The sequence below is a fragment of the Oryctolagus cuniculus genome, chromosome 10, assembly GCF_964237555.1.
Source record: "Oryctolagus cuniculus chromosome 10, mOryCun1.1, whole genome shotgun sequence".
NCBI classification, from domain to species: Eukaryota; Metazoa; Chordata; class Mammalia; order Lagomorpha; family Leporidae; genus Oryctolagus; species Oryctolagus cuniculus.
In genome coordinates this window covers 51,583,071-51,609,118 of record NC_091441.1, presented here as the reverse complement: position 1 = coordinate 51,609,118, position 26,048 = coordinate 51,583,071, and the positions used below count along the sequence as shown (strand labels likewise).

Sequence of the window (26,048 nt, the reverse complement as noted above, 5' to 3'; positions counted from 1 at the left end):
GAGCCGGCACTCCAATATGGGTGAGGGCGTCCCAAACCGTGGCTAAACCACAGACCAAACACCCATCCCTGAAGAACTCATCTGTAAGCCTTAATGTCACATTACAAGCCAAGAGACCTAACACTACCCTGGGCCACACTGGGGGAAAGTGGGAGACTGTGCTATGTACCAAGCACTGCAGGAAAACACCGCCATTACACACGGAAACCTCAGGCGGAACAGCTGGGTAGCCACAGAGGACTTCCGGGGACACCAAAGGCGTCGGCGCAAGGATTGCTGGGAGGCGACGCGAGGCGCGTGCGTGAGCACTTCCGGGTGGGCGCCAGCAGCTACTCACCACCGTTTGCGTCGGTATCGCGTGTTTCTGGGTGGGCGTCCTTGTCCGCTCCAATGGCATCTCGGTACGACAGGGCAATCACTGTCTTCTCCCCGGACGGACACCTTTTCCAAGTGGAATATGCTCAAGAAGCGGTGAAGAAAGGATCCACAGCGGTGAGCAAGCTGTCGGGCCTTCCTTACCCCATGGCCGCGGCCCAGCCTCCCGCCGTGGCGGGGGAAATGTCCCTGTTTGTTCCCTGTTATGGAGGGAGACCTCTGAGGTTGGGACTGGAAGTGGTGGAAAGGAGTTGGGAGTTGTCACTTTTCACTCGTCAGCTGCCTTTGTTTTAAAGCTAGTTACAAACCCAACACCAGAGAGAGAGTGAGGGTACTGTATCCTCGACTCTGGAAGAGGAGTGCTAGTGCTGTGTCTGCCAAAAAGGAAGGAAAAGAATTGTCGCTTGGAACCACCTGCCTGCAGGCTCATGCCCCACTCCTTTAGAAATTCACAGACCCCTGGAGCACTAACCAGCCCCTTCACATTGGAAAGTGTTTAAGAATAATTATGGTGCGGGGCCGGCACTGTGGCAGGTAAAGCCACCGCCTACAGTGCTGACATCCCATATGGGTACCGTTTGGAGACCCGCTGCTCCATTTCTGATTCAGCTCTCTGCTATGGCCTGGGAAAGCAGAAGATGGTCCAAGTCCTTGGGCCTCTGCACCCACATGGGAGACCCAGAGGAAGCTCCAGGCTCCCGGCTTTGGATTGGCGCAGCTGTGACCAATGCCGCCATCTGGGTGGGGAGGGAACCAATGGATGGAAGACCTCTCTCTGCTTCTCGTTCTCTATCTGTGCAACTCTTTCAAATAAAATAAATGAATCTTTGGCTTTTTTTTTTTTTTTTTTTTTTTTGACAGGCAGAGTGGACAGTGAGAGAGAGACAGAGAGAAAGGTCTTCCTTTGCTGTTGGTTCACCCTCCAATGGCCGCCGCGGCCGGCGCGCTGCGGCCGGTGCACCGCGCTGATCCGATGGCAGGAGCCAGGAGCCAGGTGCTTTTCCTGGTCTCCCATGGGGTGCAGGGCCCAAGCACCTGGGCCATCCTCCACTGCACTCCCTGGCCACAGCAGAGAGCTGGCCTGGAAGAGGGGCAACCGGGACAGAATCCGGTGCCCCAACCGGGACTAGAACCCGGTGTGCCGGCACCGCTAGGCGGAGGATTAGCCTAGTGAGCCGAGGCGCCGGCCTAATAAATGAATCTTTAAAAAAAAATATGGTTCAAACTAAAAATTGTCCGTGCCTGACCCTAAAACATGGACCAGATCAATGCAAAATAAAATCCTTGTTGATAACAAAATGGTTAAGAACGCTGATCCAGACACACTTGTTAAGTCCCAGTATTTGATATCACAATATTTGACCTTTCTGATGTTCCAAACTCTAAGAAATTGCCACTTTAAAAAAAATGATTGATTGATTGATTGATTGATTGATTTTGAAAGGCCGAGTTGGAGAGAGGCAGAGGCAGAGAAAGAGATATTCCATCCGCTGGTTCGCTCCTCAAATGGCCCTATCCTGAGCCAGGAGCTTCTTCCATGTCTCAGCAGGCCCAGAGGCCCAAGCACATGGGCCATCTTCTATTGCTTTCCCAGGCCAAAGCAGAGAGCTGGATCCGAAGTGGAGCAGCTGGGCCTGGAACTGGAACCCATATGGGATGCCAGCATTGCAGGTCCTACCCCTTCTTGTTGTTTTTAAATGATGCTGTAAGTTCCTGAGATTATACTCTACTTTAGACTTATCTATCCACATTACTGAGAAACTTTTAAATACTCAGGGTAGCAGTAATACTGCTGCCAAATTTTTACTATATTCAATAACCTTAGTGATTTATAAAAATTGAAAAGGACAAAAGTGCCCTAGTGACCAATGATCTATTTATTACCCCTAAAACTTCCAGGTCCTAGACAGACTATGAATTCAAAAAGATCCAATTTTTTGTTAAGTGTCTCAGATTTCATGAGTATTTGTTGTGTGTGTTGGAATTTCAGGCAGTAGGTATGAGAATACACAGAGCATTTCTAAATCTAGCAGTTGTATTTCTCTTACTTTCCATACCAACTTAGTTATGGAAGAAAATAATTTTCACTTTCAATATAAATCTATCAGTAAAGTGGTTTTAGAAAAACACTAGAAAGAAAAATCTTTTAGAAGTATTCCTCTATTTAATTGCGCCCAATAGTTTTGCTTCTGTTTTATAAGGTTTTTTTTTAGAATTGTAAATTTAGGAAAAGCCTGATGTAGCTTAAACCAAAAGGGTACCGTTTTGATAAAAACAAAAAGTTATATAATCCCCAGCATGGCATGTAGCATATGGTTAGAAAATAATGCCCAAGTTTTAGAGCCTGAAATAAAGGGAGTAATGGGAGAAGACTGGAGTGTAATAAGAAACCACATTGGCTCATTTAAAATGTTTTAAGAATGCTATAGAACTGATTGATAGTTCCTTTGTAATGAGCTGTAAAAGGGTAAGGATATAAAAATACCTATAGTGGGCATTTTTAAAGATACGTTGCAAGGATGAGACACTCTTGTCTGAGGATTGTGAAATTATAATTTGCATCTTTGTATGGAGTCGTTCATTGTGTTTCCTTAAGGGTGCTATGACCTTTTACATAGAGTAAAGTTTATAATGGCAACTGGTTATTAAAATAGATTGCAAAATTTCCTGTCTATAAACACCAGTTGACTTGATAAGTTATAAATAACCAAAAGTTGACCAGTTTTGACCAATATGTAGAAGTACTATTAGTCGGTAACATAAAAAGTTATATGGGCAACAATTAGAGGCCTTGGGCTCTATTTCCTTTCTTGATGATTATTTTACAGCATGAAGTGAGGCAAGAGGCTTGTTTTCTTTTTGCTTTAGTTCCTTTTCTATAAATGCAAAATATGTTCAAATAACATTTTGGAGAAATAATACATTTCTTAGGGGAAAAAAATGAATCCTTCATAATATTCCCATGAAAAAGATAAGATTTATTATCATTACTTGTTCTGTCCTTTCTCTGACCCCAAAATGTTATTAGCTCTATATTTCCTACTTTATCAAGTCTCAGCTCCACAATGTGGCCATCAAAGTCTTCCATAATCCTTTCCCACCCTCTTTACTCTTTAATTCAGGGGTAGCTCCTTCTTTGTTTGTCTGTATGCTTCCTTCCGTGGAGCTCAGAGAGGGGGAAAACACCTTTTTTGCTGCTCTACACCTTGACGTATCCTTGAAGAATCTCTGCATCTTTATCCTTCCTGAAACTTTCTCTTGTCCTCTCCCCTCCAATCATCATGAATCTTTTTTTGCTTCTGAATTTATAACCTGTACAGAGCGCAGAGTATGTTACAATATTTACTGTTTGGTCTTATTCTCATATTTTCTTTAGTGGCAGGTTTATTTAATAATCTTCTCGCGGCAACTGGACAGTAAGATCTGGTAGATCTGGTAGGACCTAACAGTTACTTTGTGGGGTGGCATTGTGGTGTGGCTGGGTAAACCACAATAGCTTGCAACACCTGCAACCATATTGGAATGCCTGGTTTGAGTCCTGGCTACTCAGTTTCCAGTCTAGTTTCCTGCTGATGCATCCTGGAAAGCAACAGATGGATACTGGCTCAAGTGCCTGGGCTCCTGAAATGTATTTGGGAGACTCAGATGGAGTTCCTGGCTCTTGGCTTCAGCCTGGGTCAACCCTGGCTGTTACTGACATTTGAGGAGTTAACCAGTAGATGAAAATGCACTCTCTGTCTTGCTCTCCCTGTCTCTGAATCTCTCTCTCTTCCCCTCTCTTCCTCCATTCCCTCCACACTGAAACAAAATATAAGTAATACTTTATACACCAGGCATTTTAGGTACATTATTTAACATTAAGGATGATATTTAATCACCTTTTTATTACCCAGCCAGAAAATGATGGAGTCTATATTCATACTTAAAATTTTTCTACTTTCAAAGCCTGTGTTTTTTGCATTGCATCATAGTTCAACAAATATTTGTATGTTAATTAGCTGCCATTATCACAAATGTGGAAACTACATATGTCAATTAAGTAAATTAATCTTTCTAAGTTTTAGTTTCTTTAGTAGCAGACATTAGAATATCTGCTTAACAGGGTGATATGAGTTGAATGCAGTAATAGTATATGTTAAACATCGTGCATAGAATCTGGTTCACATGAAGTACTTAATAAATTGTAGGTATTATTGTCTGCTATTTGATTACTCTTTTCCTTCAATTTTAATGTGAGTCTTACATCACCTTCATTTATTATTTCAAGATATCTTTGTTTATTTAGTTATTTTAAAGAGAGAGAAATTGAGATAGTTCTTCTATCCAGGCCACTAAATCTTTCTCCATATCAGCAGTGAGATTGTTTCATTTTCCTTATCTTTGGTGTATTCTTTGGACTAACACATTTAATTTCCTTCAAGAACTTTTTCTCTGTGTTCACAGTTTAGCTAACTGTTTGGCACAAGAGACTTCACTTCAACTATGGCTGCTTTTGACATACCTTCTTCATTAAGCTTAATCATTTCTAGCTTTTGATTTAAAGTGAGAGACATGTAATACCTCATTTCACTTGAACACTTAGAGTCCATTGCAGGGTTACTAATTAGTCTGATTTCAGTATTGTTGTGCTTAGGGAATAGAAAAGCCTGTGGGGAGGGAGAAAGATGGAGGACAGCTGATTGATGGAGCAGTCCAAACACACACAGTATTTAACCATTCTCTGTCTTAAATGAGCATGGCTTTTGGTGTTCCCAAACAAATCCAAAATACTAATATCAAAGATCATTGATCACAGAACATCCTAACCCAAAAAATAATATTTAAAACTTTTGAAATATTGACAGAATTACTGAAATGCAACAGAGGCATGAAATGAACACAGGCTGTTGGAAAAATGGGGCCAATAGACTTGATTGACATAGGGTTGCCACAAATCATTAATTTCTAAAAACCACACACACATATACCCCTGTGAAGTCCAATAAAGTGAAACACAATAACATAAGGTATTCTTGTAGTCCTATAACAGACATGGGAGTGTGGATAAAACTTCAAGATCCTGATTCCATTTCCTTTGGACGTGTACCCCAAATGACATTGTTAGATCACTTAGTGTCCTATTTTTAACTGTTTGAGGACTTTAATACTGTTTTCCATAATGGCTATACCAGTTTATATTCCCACCAACAGTATGCGAGGATTTTCTTTTCTCTACCTCCTTCCCAATGCGTTTTTATTTTTGATAATAGCTGTTCAGGTAGGTGTGCTATAATATCTCACTGTAGTTTTGATTTGTGTTTCTATGATGACTAGAGATGTTGAGTATTTTTTCATTTTCCTGTTGTTGCCATTTGTAAGTCTTCTTTGGAGAAATGTCTATTTAAGACTTTGGCCCATTTTTGAAGTGGATTCTTTTCTTCCTATTGAGTCCTCGGAGTTACTTATATATTTTGGATATAACTCCTTATTAGATAGATGGTTTGCAAATATTTTCTCCCAACAAAACTTTGTCTCTTTTCTCTTTCATTTCCTTTGCTGTATTTTTTTTTAGCCTGTTGCGATCTCATTGTCCATTTTTGCTTTTGTTACCTGTCCTTTTGGGGTGATATCCAAAAAAGCATTGTGTGGGGAGCAGCCCGGACTGGACTGAGTTACTGGAATTAAGACTTATTCTATGCATCTGCTCTCCCACAATATGGCGCTGGGAGAGAAGTAAACAGCTTCTACACAGCTGCCTCCAGTTCAGCTAATAAACTGTAGGACTTGCTCCTGATTGGAGGAGAGCAGCGTACTCGGCGTGTGGGCAGCCGAGTTAGGATTGGCGGAGGAGGACTATAAAGGAGGAGAGAGACGGCATGCACCAGGAACATCTAAGGGGAACATCTAAGGGGAACATCTAGCTGAAGGAACACCCGTGCAGCCCCCGAGAAAGCCGGCCGGCGGTGTGCCGCTCCCCTGCGGAAGTGGGGAATGTGGCCAGGGGGAACTGCCCTTCCACGGAGGTGGAAGGGATAGTAGCCAACCCGGGAAGAACCAGCAGCAAACCCGGGGAGGGCCGAGCAGACGAAAGAACAGCGCAGGGTCCTGTGTCGTTCCTCCACGAAGACGGGGAGCGACATAATGGTGCCGTGACTCGGATATGAAGCCTAGGCAGGGTTCAGTGTCGCTCCTCCATGAAGAGGGGGAGCGACATAATGGTGCCGTGACTCGGATATGAAGCCTAGGCAGGGTTTAGTGTCGCTCCTCCACGAAGAGGGGGAGCGACAGCATTGTCCAAACTAATGGCAAGAAGGGTTCTTCCTATGTTTTCTTCTTGTAGTTTTACAATTTCAGATCTTATTTTTAAGTCTTTTCATCCATTTTGCATTGCATTTTGTATACTATATGAGGTAAGGACCCAGTTCTTCTGCACATAGATATCTGATTTCCTCAGTACCATTAATTGAAGAGATTTTCCTTTCTCCACTCTGTGTTCCTGGCATCTTTGGTGAAGATCAATTGACCCTAAATATCTGTTTTTATTTCTGGGATTCCATTCTGTTCCATTTGTCAATATATCTGTTTGTAGGCCAGTACTATGCTGTCTTGATTACATTAGCTTTGTAGAATATTTTTGTGTCAAGTATTGTGCTTCTTCCAGTTTTTTTTGTTCTTCCTCAAATTGCTTTAAATATTTGAGGTCTTTTGTGACTCCATGTGAGTTTTAGGGTTTTTCTTTTTTCTATTTCTGTGAAAAATATAATTGTAATTATGATAGGGATTGCATTGGATTTATAGTTTATTTTGTGTGGTATGAGCCTTTTTAAATACACACACACACACACACACACACATACACATATATATATGTATTACTTATTTGAAACAGATTTTTCTGTCCTCTGGTTCACTCTCCAGAAGACCACACAGCCAGTGTTGTGCCAATCCAGAGCCAGGGGCTTCTTTTGGTTCTCCCATGCTGATACAGGGACGCAAGCACTTGGGTCACCTTCTACTGCTTTCCTAAGGCCATTAGCAGGGATTTGGACCAGAAGTGGAGCATCCGAGAATTGAACCGGTGCATATATGGGATACTGACATTGCAGACAGCAGCTTTAACTGCTATGCCACAGCACCAGCCCCAGTTTGGACCTTATAACATACTAATTGTTCCAATCCATGAACAGGGAATATTGTTCCATTTATTTTTCCTGTCTTCAATTTCTTTTATCAATTGTTACAGTATACAGATCTTTCACCTCCTTGGTTAAATTCACTCCTAAGTATCTTATTTTTTGAGGCTAGTATAAGTGGGATTTTTTTCTTAGTTTCATTTTTGGACACAATTATTAGTTATTATACAAAGGTACCTGATTTTTGTTTGTTTTTTTAAGATTTTATTTATTTGAGATGTAGAATTATGGGGAGAGGGAGAGACAGAAAGGTTTTCCATCTGCTGGTTTACTCCCCAGGTGGCCATAACAGCTGGAACTGGGCTGATCCAAAGCAGGAGCCAGGAGCTTCTTCTGGGTCTCCCATACAGTTTCAGGGGCCCAAGCACTTGGGCCATCTTCCACTGCTTTCCCAAGCCATAACCAGAGAGCTGTTTCAGAAGAGCAGCCAGGACATGAACTGGCATCCACATGGGATGCTGACATGGCAGGCAGAGGTTTAGCCCACTAATCCACAGAACCAGCCCCAGCAACTGTTTTTTACATGTTGATTTTGTAGCCTGAAGCCTCACTTAATTCTTTATTAGTTCTAAATTTAGTAGTTCTAAAAAAATCTTAGAGTGTTTTACATATATATATATAGAGAGAGAGAGAGAGAGCAAAAGAGAGAGAGAGAGTTTTATATATATAATATCATACCATCTGTTAAAAAAAAAAAAAAAAAAAGACCATTTTAGTTTTGCCTTCCTGGGTTGGAAGCCTTTTATTCTTTTTTTTTCCTCTGGCTGGGATTTCTAGTACCGTATTGAATAGAAACAGTGACAGTGAGAATCTTTATCTTCTTCCTGATTTTAAAGGAAAAGCTTTGAGCTTTTCACCATCAAGTGTGATAATAGTTGTGGGCTTGTCATGTATTGCCTTTATTAAGATACACTCTTTCCATGAATAATTTGTGAAAAATTTTTAACGTGAATCTTAACTGGTGTTTTTGGTAATAAATGAAATGATTGTATGATTCTTACTCTTTATTTTAGTGATGTGATATATCATGTTTATTGATTTCTGTGTATTGAAACATCCTGGCATCCCAGGGATAAATTCCACTATGTTGTAATGTATGATTCTTATCATGTATTTTCAATTTGGTTTGATAGTATTTTGTTAAGGATTTTTTTTTAATCTATGTTAAGATAGGCTTTTTACTTTCAATTTTCTTTTCTTGTAGTACCCTTGTCTGGTTTGAGATTAAAATGACCCCTCCTCTTCACTTTTTTAGTAGAATTTGACAGATGCTCAGCATTAATTATTTTTCAAATGTTTAGTAGAATTCACCAGTGAAGCTAGTAGATTCTAGGCTTCCCTCCCCAACCCTTGGAAGGTTGGATTACTGATTCATTTTCTTACTCACTATTGGTCTATTTAGATTTCCTATTTCTTCATGATTTCATGTTGGTAGGTTGTGTGTTTCCAGGAATTTGTCTACTTTTTTGACATCATTTAATTTAGTGGCACACAGTTGCTCCTGGTAGTTTCTTTGATCCTTTGTGTTTCTGCAGTATCAGTTTTAATGTATAACTGTTTCATTTATAATTTTGAGTCTTATTTCTTTTTCTGTTCGTGTAGTTCAAGGTTTTTTTTTTATTTTACCTTTGTTTCTATTTTATCTTTTCAGAAAATCACTCAGTTTTATTAATCTTTTGTTTTTCTAGTATCTATTTCATGTGTTTCTGCTTAGACCTTTAACTCTTCCTTCTAACTTGCATTTAATTTGGTCTTTTTCTATTTTTTTAATCTTTTTTTTTTTAAGATTTATTTATTTATTTGAAAGGCAGAATTACAGAGAGGCGGAGAGAAAGAGTGAGAGAAGTTTTCCATCTGCTGGTTCATTCCCCAGATGGCTGCAATGGCTGGAGCTGCACCAAAACGAAGCCAGGAGCCACGAGCCTCCTCCAGGTCTCCCACACAGGTGCAGGGGCCCATGTACTTGGGCTATCTTATGCTGCTTTCCCAGGCCATAGCAAAGAGCTTGATCAGAAGTGGAGCAGCCAGGCCTCCAACTGGCACCCATATGGGATGCCGACACTGCAGGCGGCAGCTTTACCTGCTATGCCACAGCACCGACCCTAAATCTTTTTTCTTAATTTAGGCATTCATTGTTACAAACTTTGTTCTTAGAACTACTCTGACTGCATCCTAAAGGTTTTGGCTTTTTGTGCTTCCATTTTATTTGTCTCAAGGTGTATTTTTATATTCCTTTTGATTTCTTCTTTGGCATATTGGTTGTTCAGGAATATGTTTAATTCTACATGCTTATGAATTTTCCAATTTTATTCCTGCTACTGATTTCTATTTTCATAGGCTTGTAGTCAGAAAAGATGGATGATATGATTTCAATCTTAAATTTAAGATTTGTTTTGTGTCCTAACCTGTCTTGGAGAATGTTCCATGTGTGTCTGAAAAGAATGTGTATTCTGCTGATGGATAGAGTGTTTTCTGTATGACTGTTAGATCCATTTGGTCTATAGAGTTATTCAGGTCCACTCGTTTCCTTATTGATTTTCTGTTTGAATGGCCTATTATTATGGAAAGAAGAGTGTTGAAGTCTTTTATTATTATTGCAGTGCAATCTGTTTCTCCCTTCAGCTCTGCTAATATTTGATTTATATATGTAAGTGATTTAATGTTGGGTGTACACACATTTATAACTGTTTTCTCTTCACTAATTAACCTGATTATCACTTCCTACCACCACCAGGATCAACCATTAGCATGAAGACATTAGAGTTAAGCCTCTCCCTGGGGGCCCGTGTTGTGGCGCAGTTAAACCCCCACTTAACACACCGGTATCCCATATACAGAGTGTAGGTTCAAGTCCTGCTGCTCCACTTTCCATCCACCTTCCTGCATTGGGAAGGCAATAGAAAAATGACCAAAATCAATTAATTAATCAATCAATCTCTCTCCCTCTCTCCCTCCCTCCTCCCCATGCCTTTCAAATGCAATAAGAATATTTTTTAAAAGATAAATTATGCACCACTGTTATAGTGCTAGAATATTCTTACCTTGACAGTGAGTTTTATATTTCCATGTTTTCATGATGCTACTTTTTTATTTCAACTTGAAGAACTCCTTTATTACTTCTCGTATGTCAGATATAGTAGAAATGAGTTCCCACTGCTTTTGTTTATTGAGGGGGATCTTTACTCCTTTTTTTTTTTTTTTTTTTTTTTGACAGGCAGAGTGGACAGTGAGAGAGAGAGACAGAGAGAGAAAGGTCTTCCTTTTCCATTGGTTCACCCCCCCAGTGGCCGCTGCGGCAGCTGATCCAAAGCCAGGAGCCAGGTGCTTCTCCTGGTCTCCCATGCGGGTGCAGGGCCCAAGGACTTGGGCCATCCTCCACTGCACTCCCAGGCCACAGCAGAGAGCTGGACTGGAAGAGGAGCGACCGGGACAGAATCTGGCGCCCCGACTGGGACTAGGACCTAGCGTGCCAGCGCTGCAGGTGGAGGATTAGCCTATTGAGCTGCGGTGCCTGCCATCTTTACTCCATTTCTAAAGATATAGTATTCTTTTCTTTAAAAGATGTATTTTATTTATTTGAAAGACAGAGTTGCAGAAAGACAAAGACAGACAGACAGAAAGTGGTCTTCCATCTGCTGGTTCACTCCTCAAATGGCCACACTGGCTGGGGCTGTGCCAGATTGGAACCAGGAGCTTCTTCCTGGTCTCCCATGTGGGTGCAAGGGCTCAAGCACTTGGGTCATCCTCTGCTACTTTCCCAGGCACTTCTGCAGAGAGTTGGATCAGAAGTGGAACAGATGGGTCTTGAACTAGCACCCATATGGGATTTGGGCATTGCAGATGGTAACTTAATCTGCTATGCCACAATGCCAGCCCTAAACTATAGTATTCTTGATTTGCAGTTTTTTGTCTTCAAAAGTTTCCTTATGTCAGCCCATCCTCTTCTGACCTGAAAGGTTTCTACTGAAAAATCCACTAACAGTCTTAATGAGAGTTCTGTTGTATATGATGTGTCATTTTTCTTCTGCCATTTAAAAAAAAATCTCTTTGGCCTTTGAGAACATGATCATAATGTGTCTGGGTGAAGATTTCATTTTTAATATATTTCAGGTTCTGTGGCATTCACGAATGTAGTTGTTCATTTCCTTCTCTCAATTTAGAAATTTTTGTCATTATTTATTTAAATAAGCTTTCTGCCTGTTTCTTTTTCACTGCTCATTATAGGACTGGCACAATGTTAAAAATTAGTTCTTTAGAAGTGTCCCATAAGTCTCATAGGCCTTCACTATTTTTCATTCTTTTTTTCTTTTTATTTCTCTAACTCATCTTCCAATAACCTGTCTGAACCTGCCAATTCTTCTGATTTTGTCAAGAAACTGTTGATGCTCTCTATGGCATTTTTCACTCAGTCATTTTGTTCTTCAGCTCTAGAATTTCTGTTTGCCTCATTTTCATGGTTTCTGTCTTTTTGTTGGCTCACTTCATTCATATATTGTTTTCCTGATATCGTTTAGTTGTCTGTTTTCTCTTGTAACTTTTTTTTGGGGGGAGGGGCAGACAGAGTAGACAGTGAGAGAGAGAGAGACAGAGAGAAAGGTCTTCCTTTGCTGTTGGTTCACTCCCCAATGGCCGCTGCGGCCGGCATGCTGCAGCCGGTGCATTATGCCGATCCGAAGCCAGGAGCCAGGTGTTTCTCCTGGTCTCCCATGCGGGTGCAGGGCCCAAGAACTTGGGCCATCCTCCACTGCACTCCCTGGCCACGGCAGAGAGCTGGCCTGGAGGAGGGGCAACCGAGACAGAATCCAGCACCCCGACCAGGACTAGAACCCAGGGTGCCGGCGCCGCAGGTGGAGGATTAGCCTATTGAGCCGTGGCGCCAGCTCTTCTCTTGTAACTTTTAAAAAAGATTTATTTTATCTATTTGAAAAGCAGAGTTACAGAGAAAGAAGAAGAGACAGAGAGGTCTTTCATCTGCTGTTTCACTCCCCAGATGACTGCAGCTGCCAAGATTGGGCTAGACCAAAGCCAAGAGCCAGGAGACTCTTCTAGATCTCCCACATGGGTGCAGGGGTCCAAGCACCTAGGCCAACCTCTACTGCTTTCCCAGGCATATTAGCAGGGAGCTGGATCAGAAGTGGAGCAGCTGGTGCTTGAACCGGTGCCCATATGGGATACTAGCACTGCAGGTAGCAGCTCTGCTACCTAAACCACAGCATGGGCCCCAGTAGTAACATTTATCTATTGAATTTTTTTCAATAATACTACTTTTAACTCTTTTTCCAGATTATAGACCTTCATTTCTTTCTATTCAATTACTGGTACTTTATTTTGTATTAGTGATATTATATTTCCCTGATTATTCATGAACTTTGTGAACTTGCATTGGTATCTACACATTTAAAAGTAGGCACATCTTCCAGCCCTTACAAATTTGCTTTACCAGGGAAAGTCTTTCACCAGTCAGCCCATCTGAAGATTCTGAGTGGGCATACTGCCATAGTCTTTAGATGTGCTAGCTTGGTGCCTGGGTTAGCAGTTAAATAGCCTTAGCATGTAAGTCCACAAGGACTGTAGCTCACAGAGTTGCAGTCTATGATGAAGTCACTTCACTCTGCTTCTATCACATGGAGTGTATCTGTCTCTTTGAACTGTAATGTTTTGGCTTGGGAGAAAGGTGACAATTTCATGAGAAACTATCTTTCCTAACCTCACCAATGCTTCTTATTTCTGTGGTCAGTCCTAGTGCTAGAGTTTCTCACCTGTGTTCCTTTGTTCTTATGAAGCTGTTTTCCTGCATGGTTGTTCAAATTGACATTTCTCCTGGCAGATGAGTACTAGAAACTACTAGTCTGCCATCTTGCTGAGGTGACCAATAATGTTTTCTGTGAATAATCTCTTGTTTTGAATTTTTAATCAGCTTTCCTACGTAAGAATTATTGGTCCTTTCCATGATTTAGAAAGTGTTATATTTGTACATTTAAGATTGTTATGTAGTATCCAAAATTTCATAAAAAAAAGAGTTAGGAACATTTCCACTTTTATCTGTATTATAGACTAGCATAGGAATTACCCTAACAGAATGTATGTATGAACCTCCTGGGCCTATTACTTGTTTTTGAAGGACAGTTCTCTTCTGAAATAATTACTGAGAATATGGCAGTATTTCCCCGCAAGTCCCTATTTCAGAACTACTACTTTGTACATTGGTTACAATCTAATTTACAAAATTAGATTTTCTACCCATTTTCTTCAGAAAATGGCTAGCAAGGAAAGAGCCATAGTTCTTCCACTTGTTTCCTTCTTGTTTAAATGAAACTTTCTTTATAAGTGATACAGGGTAAGGACATTTAGTGTTCTCTTGGCTGCTTATGGCCCTGTCTTGATTCATTTGGGCTACTATAACTCAGTGCCATATAGTGGGCAGGTTAAAAATAACAGAAACATTTCTCACAGTTCTAGCAGCTTGGAAATCCAAAAATCAAGGCCAATTCAGCACGTGATGGGAACCACTTCCTGCTTTATAGATGACCCCTTCTTGCTGTATCCTCATGTGACTGAGGCGCAGACAAGTTCTCTTGTACCTCTTTTACAAGGTCTAATTCTATTAATAGCATTCCATCCTCCCTACCATACCACTTCTCCAAAGTCCTACCTTCTATTGATATCACTTTGGGGGTTAAGTTTTCAACATATGAATTTTGGGGGATAATAAAACAGCCTCCAATTCCTATCCTTCCAAATTGCAAGATGCATGAGAGAGTTTTGCAGAAGTTTTTCTACTTTTGTTTCCTGTTTTTACTGCCATATCTGGTACTACTTACTCGATAAGGAATCCGTATGGATTACCCTCGTTTCCTTGCATTTTGGTTGAAAATCATACTATATTTTGATAGTGCTTTTTCAGGTTCTTTTTTTTTAATGAGATTAGGACACTCTTTTAGTTTTAACATTGGTTGAATTTTCGTTTGCTATTTCTACCTAGTTGTATTCTTTACCTTGAGTTTGAGGAATGAACAATAAGCCTGTACCTGTGCAACTGCTTCACTAACAGTATACTTTTATCATTTTTATTATATGTTCGAACAAAAACCTTTACCTCTAAGTCATGTGTAAGGATGACTTAAGTTTAAACTTCAAACTTAAAAACAATCTTTATTGACAGGTTGGAATTCGGGGTACCAATATTGTTGTGCTTGGAGTAGAAAAAAAATCTGTTGCCAAACTTCAAGATGAAAGAACTGTGAGGAAAATTTGTGCCCTTGATGACCACGTCTGCATGGCTTTTGCAGGTACTTATGGATCTACAGTAATGATGCATAGTTCTTTAGTGCAGTAGAGCAATACAGTTGGCCCCACTACCATAGTTGTGCTGTATTTATACAACATATGGACTCTGTTAGTAAAAAGAAATGGTATACTGTATTTAATTAAAGAAAGAAACCCACAACTTTTGAAGCCAAGATTTCTGATAATGAACTGTGATAAAGCATAAATGGTAAAACAATGCATATTATTTTCATCATTTTATGTTGCTATTATGAAGCTCAGAGTTCTAGTGGTTCAGAAGCATGGTGCCTGCATCCTGCTGACCCCCTATTCCCAATCCCAGCTGTGACACAACATGACAACATGTCACAACATGATAGTAGTTAATGCAAGAGAAAGAAAGCATATGGTAAAACAGGATGGCAGGGGCTGGCTCTGTGGTGTAGTAGGTTAAGCCGCTGTCTGCAGCAGTGGCATCCCATATGGGCACCAATTTGAGTTCCGGCTGCTCTACATCTGATCCAGGTTCCTGCTACTGCGCCTGGGAAAAGCAGTGGAAGAAGGCCCAAGTGCTTGAATCCCTGCCACCCATGTGGGAGACCCAGAAGAAGCACCTGTCCTCTGGCTTTGGATCAACCCACCTCTGGCTCTTTCAGCCATTTGGGGAGTGAACCAGTGGATGGAAGGGGTGTGTGTGTGTGTGTGTGTGAGTGTGTAACTCTGCCTTTAAAATAAATAAATCTTAAAAAAAAGAAAAGAAAAGAAAAGAAAAAACAGGATGACAGAAAGATTCAGGGGCCAGGCTTGCTCTTATTAGAATAGTGTACTCTCATGGAAATTATGATCTCACCAAAACCACGTTAATCCCTTATAAGAGTGGCACTCCCAAAAGCCTAACCACCTTCCACCAGGCAACACTTAAAGGTTCCACCACATTGAAATCCAAGCTACTAGCACATGAGACTTTGGCAGAAGACACACTCAAAACAATCTACACCATAGCGCCTCGCTTAGAACTTTTAGTAGCTGTTTCCTTTTTAAGCTTTTTATTTTGTTTGAGAGACAAAGTGATAGAAAAAAGACAGACAGAGCTCTTCCATCTGCTGGTTCACTCCCTTGATAGCCACAAGAAGCCAGGAGCCTGAAACTCCATTCAGATCTCCCACATGGATCTTGCACCATCTTCCACTGCTTTCCCAGGCACATTAGCAGGGAGCTAGGTTGGAAGCAAAGAAGCCATAATCAAACCTGTGCTGCGATCTGGGATGCCAGTGTTAGGACAGCTTAACGCACTGTGCCAAAATGCTGGCCCCAAAGCTTTCTATTTTGAAATAATTATACATTTACATGAAAAATCGGGGAAAAGCAGATTGCCCAGTTTCCTTCAATGGTAACATCTTGAAAATCAGTAAATTCACATTCATACAATCCAAAGAGCTTATTCAGATTTGACCAATTTTATGTGCATTCATTTGTGTGTGTGTATAATTTTATTATACTTCTTACTTGTGTAGATTCAAATATTTATCACCATAGTCAAAATCTACAATTTGTCCATCACCACAAAGCTACCTCATGCTGTTTCTTCCTCCCATCTTTAAGCTCTGATAACCACTGATATATTTTCCATCTATATAATTTTGTCATTTTGAGATTGTTAAATGAATAAAATATATATAAAACCTTTTTTCTCATCTAGTATAATCCCCTTGTAATTCATCCAAGTTGTTGCATATATCAGTAGTTCATCCCATTTTATTACTGATTAGTATTCCATGATAGAAACAGTAACTCACTAGTAAAGGATACCTTTTGCCTATTACAAATGAAGTTTCAGTGAAAATTTCTGTGCAGGTTTTTGTGTGAACATGTATTTTCATTTCTCTGGGATAAAACCCTAAGAATGCAATTGCTAGATTATATGGTAATGCATGCTTAATTTTAGCAATTACTGCATAATTATGTTCCAGATTAACTGTGCTGGTTTACATTCCAACTAGTGGTGTATGAGTGATTATTTTGTTAAAAAGATTTATGTATGTATGTATGTCTTTAATTCTTTATTTGAAAGGCAGAGTTAGAGAGAACAAGAGAGAGAGAGAGAGAGAAAATCTCCTATCCGCTGGTTCAATTCCCAAATGGCTGCAGCAGCCAGAGATGGTCCAGGCCAAAACCACAAACCAAGAGCCTCATCTGGGTCTCCTGTATAATTGGCAGAGGCCCAAATACTTGGGCCATCTTCTGCTGCTTTCCTGAGTACATTAGCAGGGAGCTGGATTGGAAGTGGAGCAACCGGATCTCAAACCAGTGGCCATGCACTGCATGCAGTGGCCAAGCACTGGATGCAGCACTGCAGGCAGCTGTGTCACAGCACTGGCCCCCAAGGAATTCATTGTCCTCTGCGTCTTCAACAGCATTTGGTGTTGTTACTTTTTTTTTTTTTTAACATCTTACCAGGTGTGTAGTTGTCTCTAATTGTGAATTTAATTTGTATTTCCCCTGTGACTTATGAGATTATACCTATTTTCAACTGTTTATTTGCTTTTGTACAGTGAATATGATGTGTCTCATCATTTTTTTGCTCACTGTTTTTTTGCAACTAGAAATTCATATTGATGTTTAAAAGCTTCATCCAGGAGCCAGCGCCAAGGCTCACTTGGTTCATCCTCCGCCTGCGGCACCAGCATCCCATATAAGCGCCGGGTTCTATCTCGGTTGCTCCTCTTCCAGTCCAGCTCTCTGCTGTGGCCCAGGAAAGCAGTGGAGGATGGCCCAAGTGCTTGGACCCCTGCACCCGCATGGGAGACCAGGAAGAAGCACCTGGCTCCTGGCTTTGGATCAGCTCAGCGCCAGCCATGGTAGCCATTTGGGGGGTGAACCAACAGAAGGAAGACCTTTCTCTCTGTCTCTCTCTCTCACTATCTATATCTCTACCTGTCAAATAAAAAAAAAAAAAAGCTTCATCCAACAAAATATATTTTATTTGCTGTCTTACAAAAGGAGTCATCTTGCCACAAAACAAGTCTTAAAGAATATAAAAATGTTGAAATCATAAAATCATGCAAAGTATCTTTTCTGATCAAAATGGAAATAAAAATCAATAGCAGAAGGAAAACTTAAATATTCAAAAATATATAGAAATTAAACAATTTATTATTTAGCTTTCCATGTTTCAAAGAAGAGTATCATAGGGGAAATTAGCAAATATCTTGAGGAAAACGAAAATGAAAACACACAGATGGTATTTGCACAGCAGTTAAGCTGCCTGCCTCCCATAGTATATTCAAGTTCCAGCTCTGCTTCTAATTCTAGCTTCCTGCTAATGCACACCCTAAGGGGCATCAGGTACTGAAGTGTGTGCCACCCACATGGGATACCCAGATTGACTTCTGAGCTTCACTTCAGCCTGGCTCAGCCCCAGCTATTGTGGGCATTTGGGACGTGAACCAGTAGAAGAAAGATTACCTCTCTCTACCTACCTTTCAAGTAAAAATTAATAAATTTTACCAATAAAATGGAAAGATGGCATTTCAAAACCTGTGGTATATAATGAAAGAAGTGCTATGTGGCATATTCATGGCTATAAATATTTGCATTAAGAAAATCTCAATTCAACAGCCTAACTTTATTCCTTTAAACTAGAAAAAAAAAAGAATCTAAAACAACAGAAGGAAGTAATAAAGATAGTCAGACGTTAAGAGAGAGAGAGAGGAAAGTGAGAGAGCACAGCAAGTGTCTAATAGAAAAACAATAGAGAAAAGAAAATTCAGAGTTAGTTTTTTGAAATCAATAAAATTTATAAACTTTTAGCTGTACTAACTAAGAGAAATGAGGAAAAATTCAAAATGAGAAAAGAAAATGGGGACATTACTGCAGTTTTACAGAAATAAAAAATTTTGATGGAAAGCTACAGTATAACATCTCCAAATCTGAAAATCTAAAATTTAGAAAGCTACAAAATCTTTTTTGTGCTCAACTGGTAAAGTCTGTGCAAATATTCAAAAATCTGGAAAAAGCCCAAATCTGAAGCAGTTATAGTCCTAAACACTTTGAATAAGGGATACTTAAGGGGCCGGCACCATGGCTCATTTGGTTAATCCTCTGCTTACGGCGCTGGCATCGTATTTGGGCTCCAGGTTCTGTCCCAGTTGCTCCTCTTCCAGTCCAGCTCTCTGCTGTGGCCTGGGAGGGCAGGGGAGGATGGCCCAATTGCTTGGGCCCCTGCACCTGTTGGGAGACCAAGAAGAGGCACCTGGCTCCTGGCTTCAGATCGGCGCAGTGCCGGCCATAGCGGCCATTTGGAGAGAGAACCAGCGGAAGGAAGACTTTTCTCTCTGTCTCTCTCTCTCACTCTCTATAACTCTACCTGTCAAATTTAAAAAAAAAAAATACTCAAGTTTTATGAACAGTTGTATACCAAAAAAATTCTTTGAAAAATGCAAATTATGTAGTTATTCAATAGTATGTAGAAAATATTGACATATCAAAAACATTTAATCAGTTATCACATGCCAATTAAGAAAATCAAATACCTAATGGCTTCACTGGTGAATTCTCCCAAACATTTAAATAGATTAGCACCAGCCTTAAACTTTTCCCAAGAATTGAAGAGGATCTAACACTTTCAGACTCATTCGAGGCTAGCTTTACTATGAATATAAGAATAGAAGACTTCAGACCAATGTCCCTTTGTGAACACTGTGGGACAAGGTACTTAGAAAGTAGCGATTTATTTTGGCTTATGGTTCTGGAAGGTCACAGTCCAAGATTGGGCAGGCCCCATTGGTTCAGACTCTGGTGATCATAGAGCATCACATAGTGAGAGACGGGGCGCTTAAGTATCATATAAATATGGCTTCTCTCTTTGAAAGGCACATTAAGTTAATTACTACCTATAATCCTCACCAATATCCCATATCAGAGCACCATTTCTAATCGCAGCTGCTCTGCTACCAGTCCAGCTCTCTGCTAATGCTCCTGGGAAGGCAGCAGACTATGGCCCAAGTATTTGGGACCCTGCCACCTATTGGGGAGACCTGAATAGAGTTCCAGACTCCTGGCTTCAGGTTGGCCCAGCCCTAGCCATGGCAGCCTTTTACATAGTAAACCAGAAGATGGAAGTATTTTTTTATTTCTCTATTTCTCACTCTGCCTTTCAGATAAATAATAAAGTAAATATTTTTAAAAATTGGAAGGACTTTCCTATTTATAGATGGGAAGATTAAATATTGTTAATAGGTTAGTACTACCCAAAGCAATCTAAAGATTCAATACCATTCCTATCAAAATCCCAATGACTTTTTCATAGGGGAATAGAAAAAAAACTATCCTAAAATTCATGTAGAATCTCAAGAGTCCCTTAGTAGCCAAACAATCTTGAAAACGAACAAAATTGGGACCAGTTTCTGGCATAGCAGGCTAAGCCTCCACCTGTGTGCGACTCTGGCATCCCATGTGGGCACTGGTTCAAAACCCAGCCACTCTATTTCTCATCCAGCTCCCTGCTGATGCACTTGGGAAAGCAGTGGAAGATGGTCGAAGTGCTTGGGCCCCTGTCCCTATGTGGGAGACCCGGAAGAAGCTGTGGGCTCCTGGCTTCAGACTGGCCCATCCCCAGCCATTGGCGACCATTTGGAGAGTGAACCAGTGGATAGAAGATCTCTCTCTAATTCTCCTCCTCTCTCTATAACTCTGCCTTTCAAATAAATAAAATATATAACTCTTTGAAAAAAAATTAGAGATCTCATAGTTCTTGATTTAAAAATTAACTACAAACTCATGATAATCAAAATAGTATCATCCTAGCCTAATATAAACATTTAAACCAATGGTATTGACTAGAGAACCCTGAAACTCTTGCGTATGTGGTCAAATGATTTTCAACAAGGGTGCCAAGAGCATTCAGTGGAAAAGGGCAATCTTTTCAACAAATGCAAAAGAACAAAGTAAGACACTTATCTAACACTATGTATAAAAATGAATGTAAGAACTAAAATTACAAAACATATAGGAAAGTTTCTTGAGATTGGATTTGGCAGCGATCATTGCATCTAACAACAAAGCACAGACAAAAAAAAAATCTGCACTATAAAATTTAAAACTATGCCAAAATCAGCACAGTGAAAAGACAACCTACAGAATGGAGGGAGATATTTGCAAGTCATATATTTGATAAGGGATTAATAGCTATAATATGAAGAGAATGCCCAAAATATGCAAAACACAAACAGCCCAATACACAAATGTGCAAAGAACTTTAATAAATATTTCTCTGAACAAAACAAAAATTTCTCCAAAGAAGATATACAAATGACTGATATTTGAAAAGATGATCAACAGCACAAATTGTTAGTGAAATGCAAATCAAAAATCACAAGGTGACACTACTTCATACCAGTTAGGATGGCTGTTATCAAACACCAACAAAAAACAGAAGATACAAAGTGTTGGCAAAGATAGAGAGAAATGGAAATCCTCATATACAGTTGATAAGGATATAAAATTGTATAGCCAGTATGAAAAACAGTATGAAAGTTCATCAAAAATTAAACATAGAGGGCCGGCGCCGTAGCTCACTAGGCTAATCCTCCGCCTTGCGGCGCCGGCACACCGGGTTCTAGTCCCGGTCGGGGCGCCGGATTCTGTCCCGGTTGCCCCTCTTCCAGGCCAGCTCGCTGCCGTGGCCAGGGAGTGCAGTGGAGGATGGCCCAAGTGCTTGGGCCCTGCACCCCATGGGAGACCAGGAGAAGCACCTGGCTCCTGCCATCGGATCAGCGCGATGCGCCGGCCGCAGCGTGCCGGCTGTGGCAGCCATTGGAGGGTGAACCAATGGCAAAGGAAGACCTTCCTCTCTGTCTCTCTCTCTCACTGTCCACTCTGCCTGTCAAAAAAAAAAAAAAAATTAAACATAGAATTACATGATCCAGCATTTACACTTCATTAAAAAATTGAAAGTATGGATTTAAACAGGTATTTCTACAACTCTGTTCTTAGTATTATTCACAATAGCCAAAACATGAAAGCAGCCCAATGTCTATTGAGAAATGAACAAAGAAATAAAATATGGCACATACAAGAGTACTTCAGAAAGTTCACGGAAAGTGTAAGTTTTGGGACTGGAAATGTGGTACACTGCTAGTTCAAATCCCAACTACTCTGCTTCTGATCCAGCTTCCTACTGTTGTGCCTGAGAAGGCAGGAGAAGATGACCCAATGCTTGGGTCCCTGCTACCCATATGGGAGACTAGGATGGAGCTCCTGGTAGGAGCTCAGCCTGGCTCAAACCTGACTGTTGCAGCCATTTTGGGAGTGAACCAGCAGATGGAAAATCTCTGTTTCTCTGTCTCTTGCTAGATATGTCTCTCTCTCACTCTGCCTTTCAAATAAGTAAATAAATATTTTGCAAATAAAATATAAGTTTATTTTGGTGCAACAAACTTTGAAATCCACAGTTTTTTAGTATGCACATTTTCCCTGAACTTTTTGAGGATCACTTATGCACATAACACACTGTAATTAAGCATTTTAAAAAAAGGAAATTCTGATATGTGCTATAACATGTACGAACACTGAAGACATGGTAAATGAAATAAGCCAGTGATGATAGTACAAATACTGTGATTCTGCTTACCTAGGCTACCTAGAGTAGTGAAATTCACGGAGACTGAAAGTAGAATGGCACCTGTCAGGTCTTGGGGTATGAAGAGAATAGAGTTGATGGGTACAAAGTTTCAGTTTAGTAGGATAAACAGTTCAAGAGGTAGGTGACGGTGATGTTTGCACTTTGTGAATGGGACAGTGTCACTGAGCTGTACAGTTAAAATGGTAAGTCATGGTTAGCGCCGTGGCACAGCATGTTAATCCTCTGCCTGCGGCGCCAGCATCCCATATGGGCACCGGTTCTAGTCCCAGCTACACCTCTTCCAATCCTGCTCTCTGCTACAGCCTTGGAAGGCAGTGGAAGATGGCTCGAGGGCTAGCTTGGGCCCCTGCATTTACATGGGAGACCAGAAAGGAAAACCTGGCCCTTGGCTTTGCATCGGCACAGCTCCGGCAGTTGCGGCCATTTGGGGAGTGAACCAACAGAAGAAAGACCTTTTTCTCTGTCTCTCCCTATCTCTGTAACTCTAGCTCTCAAATAAATAAAATCTTTTTGTAAAAAGTGCTAAGTTGTGTATTTTATCACAATAAAAAAATAAGAATTAGAAATCATTTTAATATAAATGATGTATAGTACTTTAATTTCTGATAGGGATACATTTCTTTTTTTTTTTTCTTAAAGATTTTATTTATTTATTTGAGAGGTAGAGTTACAGACAATAGAGGAAGAGACAAAGATTTTCATTCCGTTGGTTCACTCCTCAAATGGCTGCAACGGCCGGAGCTATGCCAATCCAAAGCCAGGAGCCAGGTGCTTTTTCCAGGTCTCCCATGCAGGTACAGAGGCCCAAGCACTTGGGCCATCTTCTACTGCTTTCCCAGGCCATAGCAAAGAACTGGATTGGAAGAGGAGCAGTGGGACTAGAACCAGCACCTATATGGAATACTGGCACCGCAGATAGAGGATTAACCTACTTTGCCACAGCACCAGCCCAAGGGATACATTTCTTTAAGATGAAAATAATATGTGGGGGCCAGTGCTGTGGAACAGTGGGTTAATGCCCTGGCCTGAAGTGCCAGCATCCCTTATGGGCACCAGTTCTAGTCCTGGCTGCTCCACTTGCAATCCAGCTCTCTGCTATGGCCTGGGAAAGCAGTGGAAGATGGCCCAAGTCCTTGGGCCTCTGCACCCACGTGGGAGACTTGGAGGAGGCTCCTGGCTCCTGGCTTTGGATCGGCACAGCTCCAGCCATTGCGGCTAATTGTGGAGTGAACCAGCAGATGAAAGACTCTCTCTTTCTCTCATTCTCTCTCTCTCTCTCTCTCTCTCTCTCTCTCTCTCTCTGTGTGTGTGTGTGTGTGTAACTCTTTCAAATAAATAAATCTTTTAAAAACATAATATGTGTATCTGGTTTTTTTTGAAGTTTCAATCTTGTGTTTATAAACTTTATTTCCTAACTCAACAAATGAGAATACTTTCATGATACAAAAAGCAAGAACATCTTTTTATCAATAGCTTCTCTGAAAGGAAAAAAAAATAATAAAGCAAACTATGAAGTGAAGAGGGACCACAGTGCTCTCAAAGTAGAAATGTGTGATTTGTGTATAAACTTTAAAATAGCAGGCTACCTAATTATTCCAGACAGTAGAAAAAGCAGTATGAGGCAGGATATAACAGGTGAGACTAAACAGACCAAAGTGCTCATCAGATAATTCACTATGGCTTCTCTTTCTCTTTTGACTTCTCATCAAGTATGAGGTAAAGAAGGACTGCTCCTTCCCTGTGCAGGAACAATAGAGAATAAAAAAGGGAAAACTTACTTTACACCATGTTCCTGTAATAGTTCATATATGGTAAGCAATTTAGGAAAAATGGCCGGTGCCACGGCTCACTTGGCTAATCCTCCGCCTGCAGCGCTGGCACCCCTGGTTCTAGTCCCGGTTGGGGTGCCGAGTTCTGTCTCGGTTGCTCCTCTTCCAGTCCAGCTCTCTGCTGTGGCCCGGGAGTGCAGTGGAGGATAGCCCAAGTGCTTGGGCCCTGCACCTGCATGGGAGACCAGGAGGAAGCACCTGGCTCCTGCCTTCGGATCGGCGTAGTGCGCTGGCTGTAGCAGCCATTTGGGGGGTGAACCAATGGAAAAGGAAGACCTTTCTCTCTGTCTCTCGCTCTCTCGCTCGCTGTCTAACTCTGCCTGTTAAAAAAATATTTAGGAAAAACTATACTTCCAACTCAAATGATTTAAGGACAATTATAGATTAAACATATCTTTTAACTATAGTAATTTTCCATTCAAAAAGAATGTGTCCTGGGTGCTCAACTCCTGATACAGCTCCCTGCTAATGTCTTGGGAAAAGCAGCAGAAGATGGCCCAAATGCAGAGCCATGCAGAGCCTCTGCAACCATGTGGGAGACATGGAAGAAGCTCCTGGCTCCTGGCTTTGGACTGGCCCAGCTCTAGCCATTGGGGCCATTTGGGGAATGAACCAGCACATTTAAGATCTCTCTCTCACTTGGTCTCTCTCTACCCCCCCCCCCCACACCTCTAATAAGCCTTTAAAAAAGAAGTGAAGTAGCCAGGACTTGAACCACCACTCCAATATGGGATGCCAGTGGCACGATCAGCAGCTTAACCTGCTGTGCCATAACAATGGCCCCTGTTTGAAATATTTTACAAAAAAAAATCAGAAAAATATATATAATTCCATTATGAAAAACATTAACTTTTTTTTTTTAGACATTTTTTTTTTTTTTGACAGGCAGAGTGGACAGTGCGCTGTGGCTGGCGCACCATGCTGATCCGAAGCCAGGAGCCAGGTGCTTCTCCTGGTCTCCCATGTGGGTGCAGGGCCCAAGGGCATTAACTTTTTAATTGATAGTTATTTTATACTTTTAATGTTTAGAAAGCAAGCCTTAAGAAAAAAGTGGAAGAATTGGAAAAAAAACTTCATGTAGCATGTGGAATTCTGTTTAATAGTTGGAATTTTATATTATAATCTTCAAGGTAAATTTATCACATCAATTTAAAAGCAGAGGTGGGTGCTTGGTACAGTGATTAAGATGCCACTTAAGATGAGACACCTGCATCCCATATCAGAGTGCCTAGGTTAGAGTAGTAGCTCTGCTTCCAACTCCAGCTTCCTGCTGGTTTACACCCTGGAAGGCAGTGATGATGCTTAGCTGCTTGGCTCCCTGTCACCTATGTAGGAGACCTGGATTGAAATCCTGGCTTCTGGTTTCATCTTGGCCTAGCCCTGGCTGCTGTGGGCAATTGAGTAGTGAACCATTGGATGGAATAGATAGCTATCTGTCTCTGTCCCTCCTTCCCTCTCTCCTTCTCTTTCAAGTACATTTTTAAAAAAATTAAAGCACTATATTGAGAGCTCATTTCTTCTATTGATTGCTTATTTATGAATTAAAAAGAATTATAATTTGAAATGTTTTCTCTAGAATTTTTACTTTTTTGCCTGTCCAATTATTGATTAGTGCGATTGGCATGTTTATTAAAAAAATTATTTGAAAAGCAGAGTTACAGAGAGGCAGAGAGAGAGCGAGAGAGAGAGCGAGCATCTTCCATCCACTGGTTCACTCCCCGAATAGCCACAACAGCTAGAGCTAAGCTGATCTGAAGCCAGGAG

At 40.8% G+C, this 26,048-nt stretch overlaps 1 protein-coding gene across 1 annotated transcript in view; it reads left to right on the top strand.

Moving 5' to 3' along the window:
- The first annotated feature begins 300 nt into the window (after window positions 1-300).
- Window positions 301-26,048, top strand: part of PSMA8 (proteasome 20S subunit alpha 8) — a 61,288-nt gene continuing 35,540 nt past the window's right edge. The window contains exons 1-2 of the mRNA XM_002713467.4: window positions 301-492; window positions 14,710-14,836. Coding sequence (XP_002713513.1) covers window positions 391-492; window positions 14,710-14,836 — 229 coding nt within the window. The 5' untranslated portion in view covers window positions 301-390. The remainder of the gene's footprint in view (window positions 493-14,709; window positions 14,837-26,048) is intronic.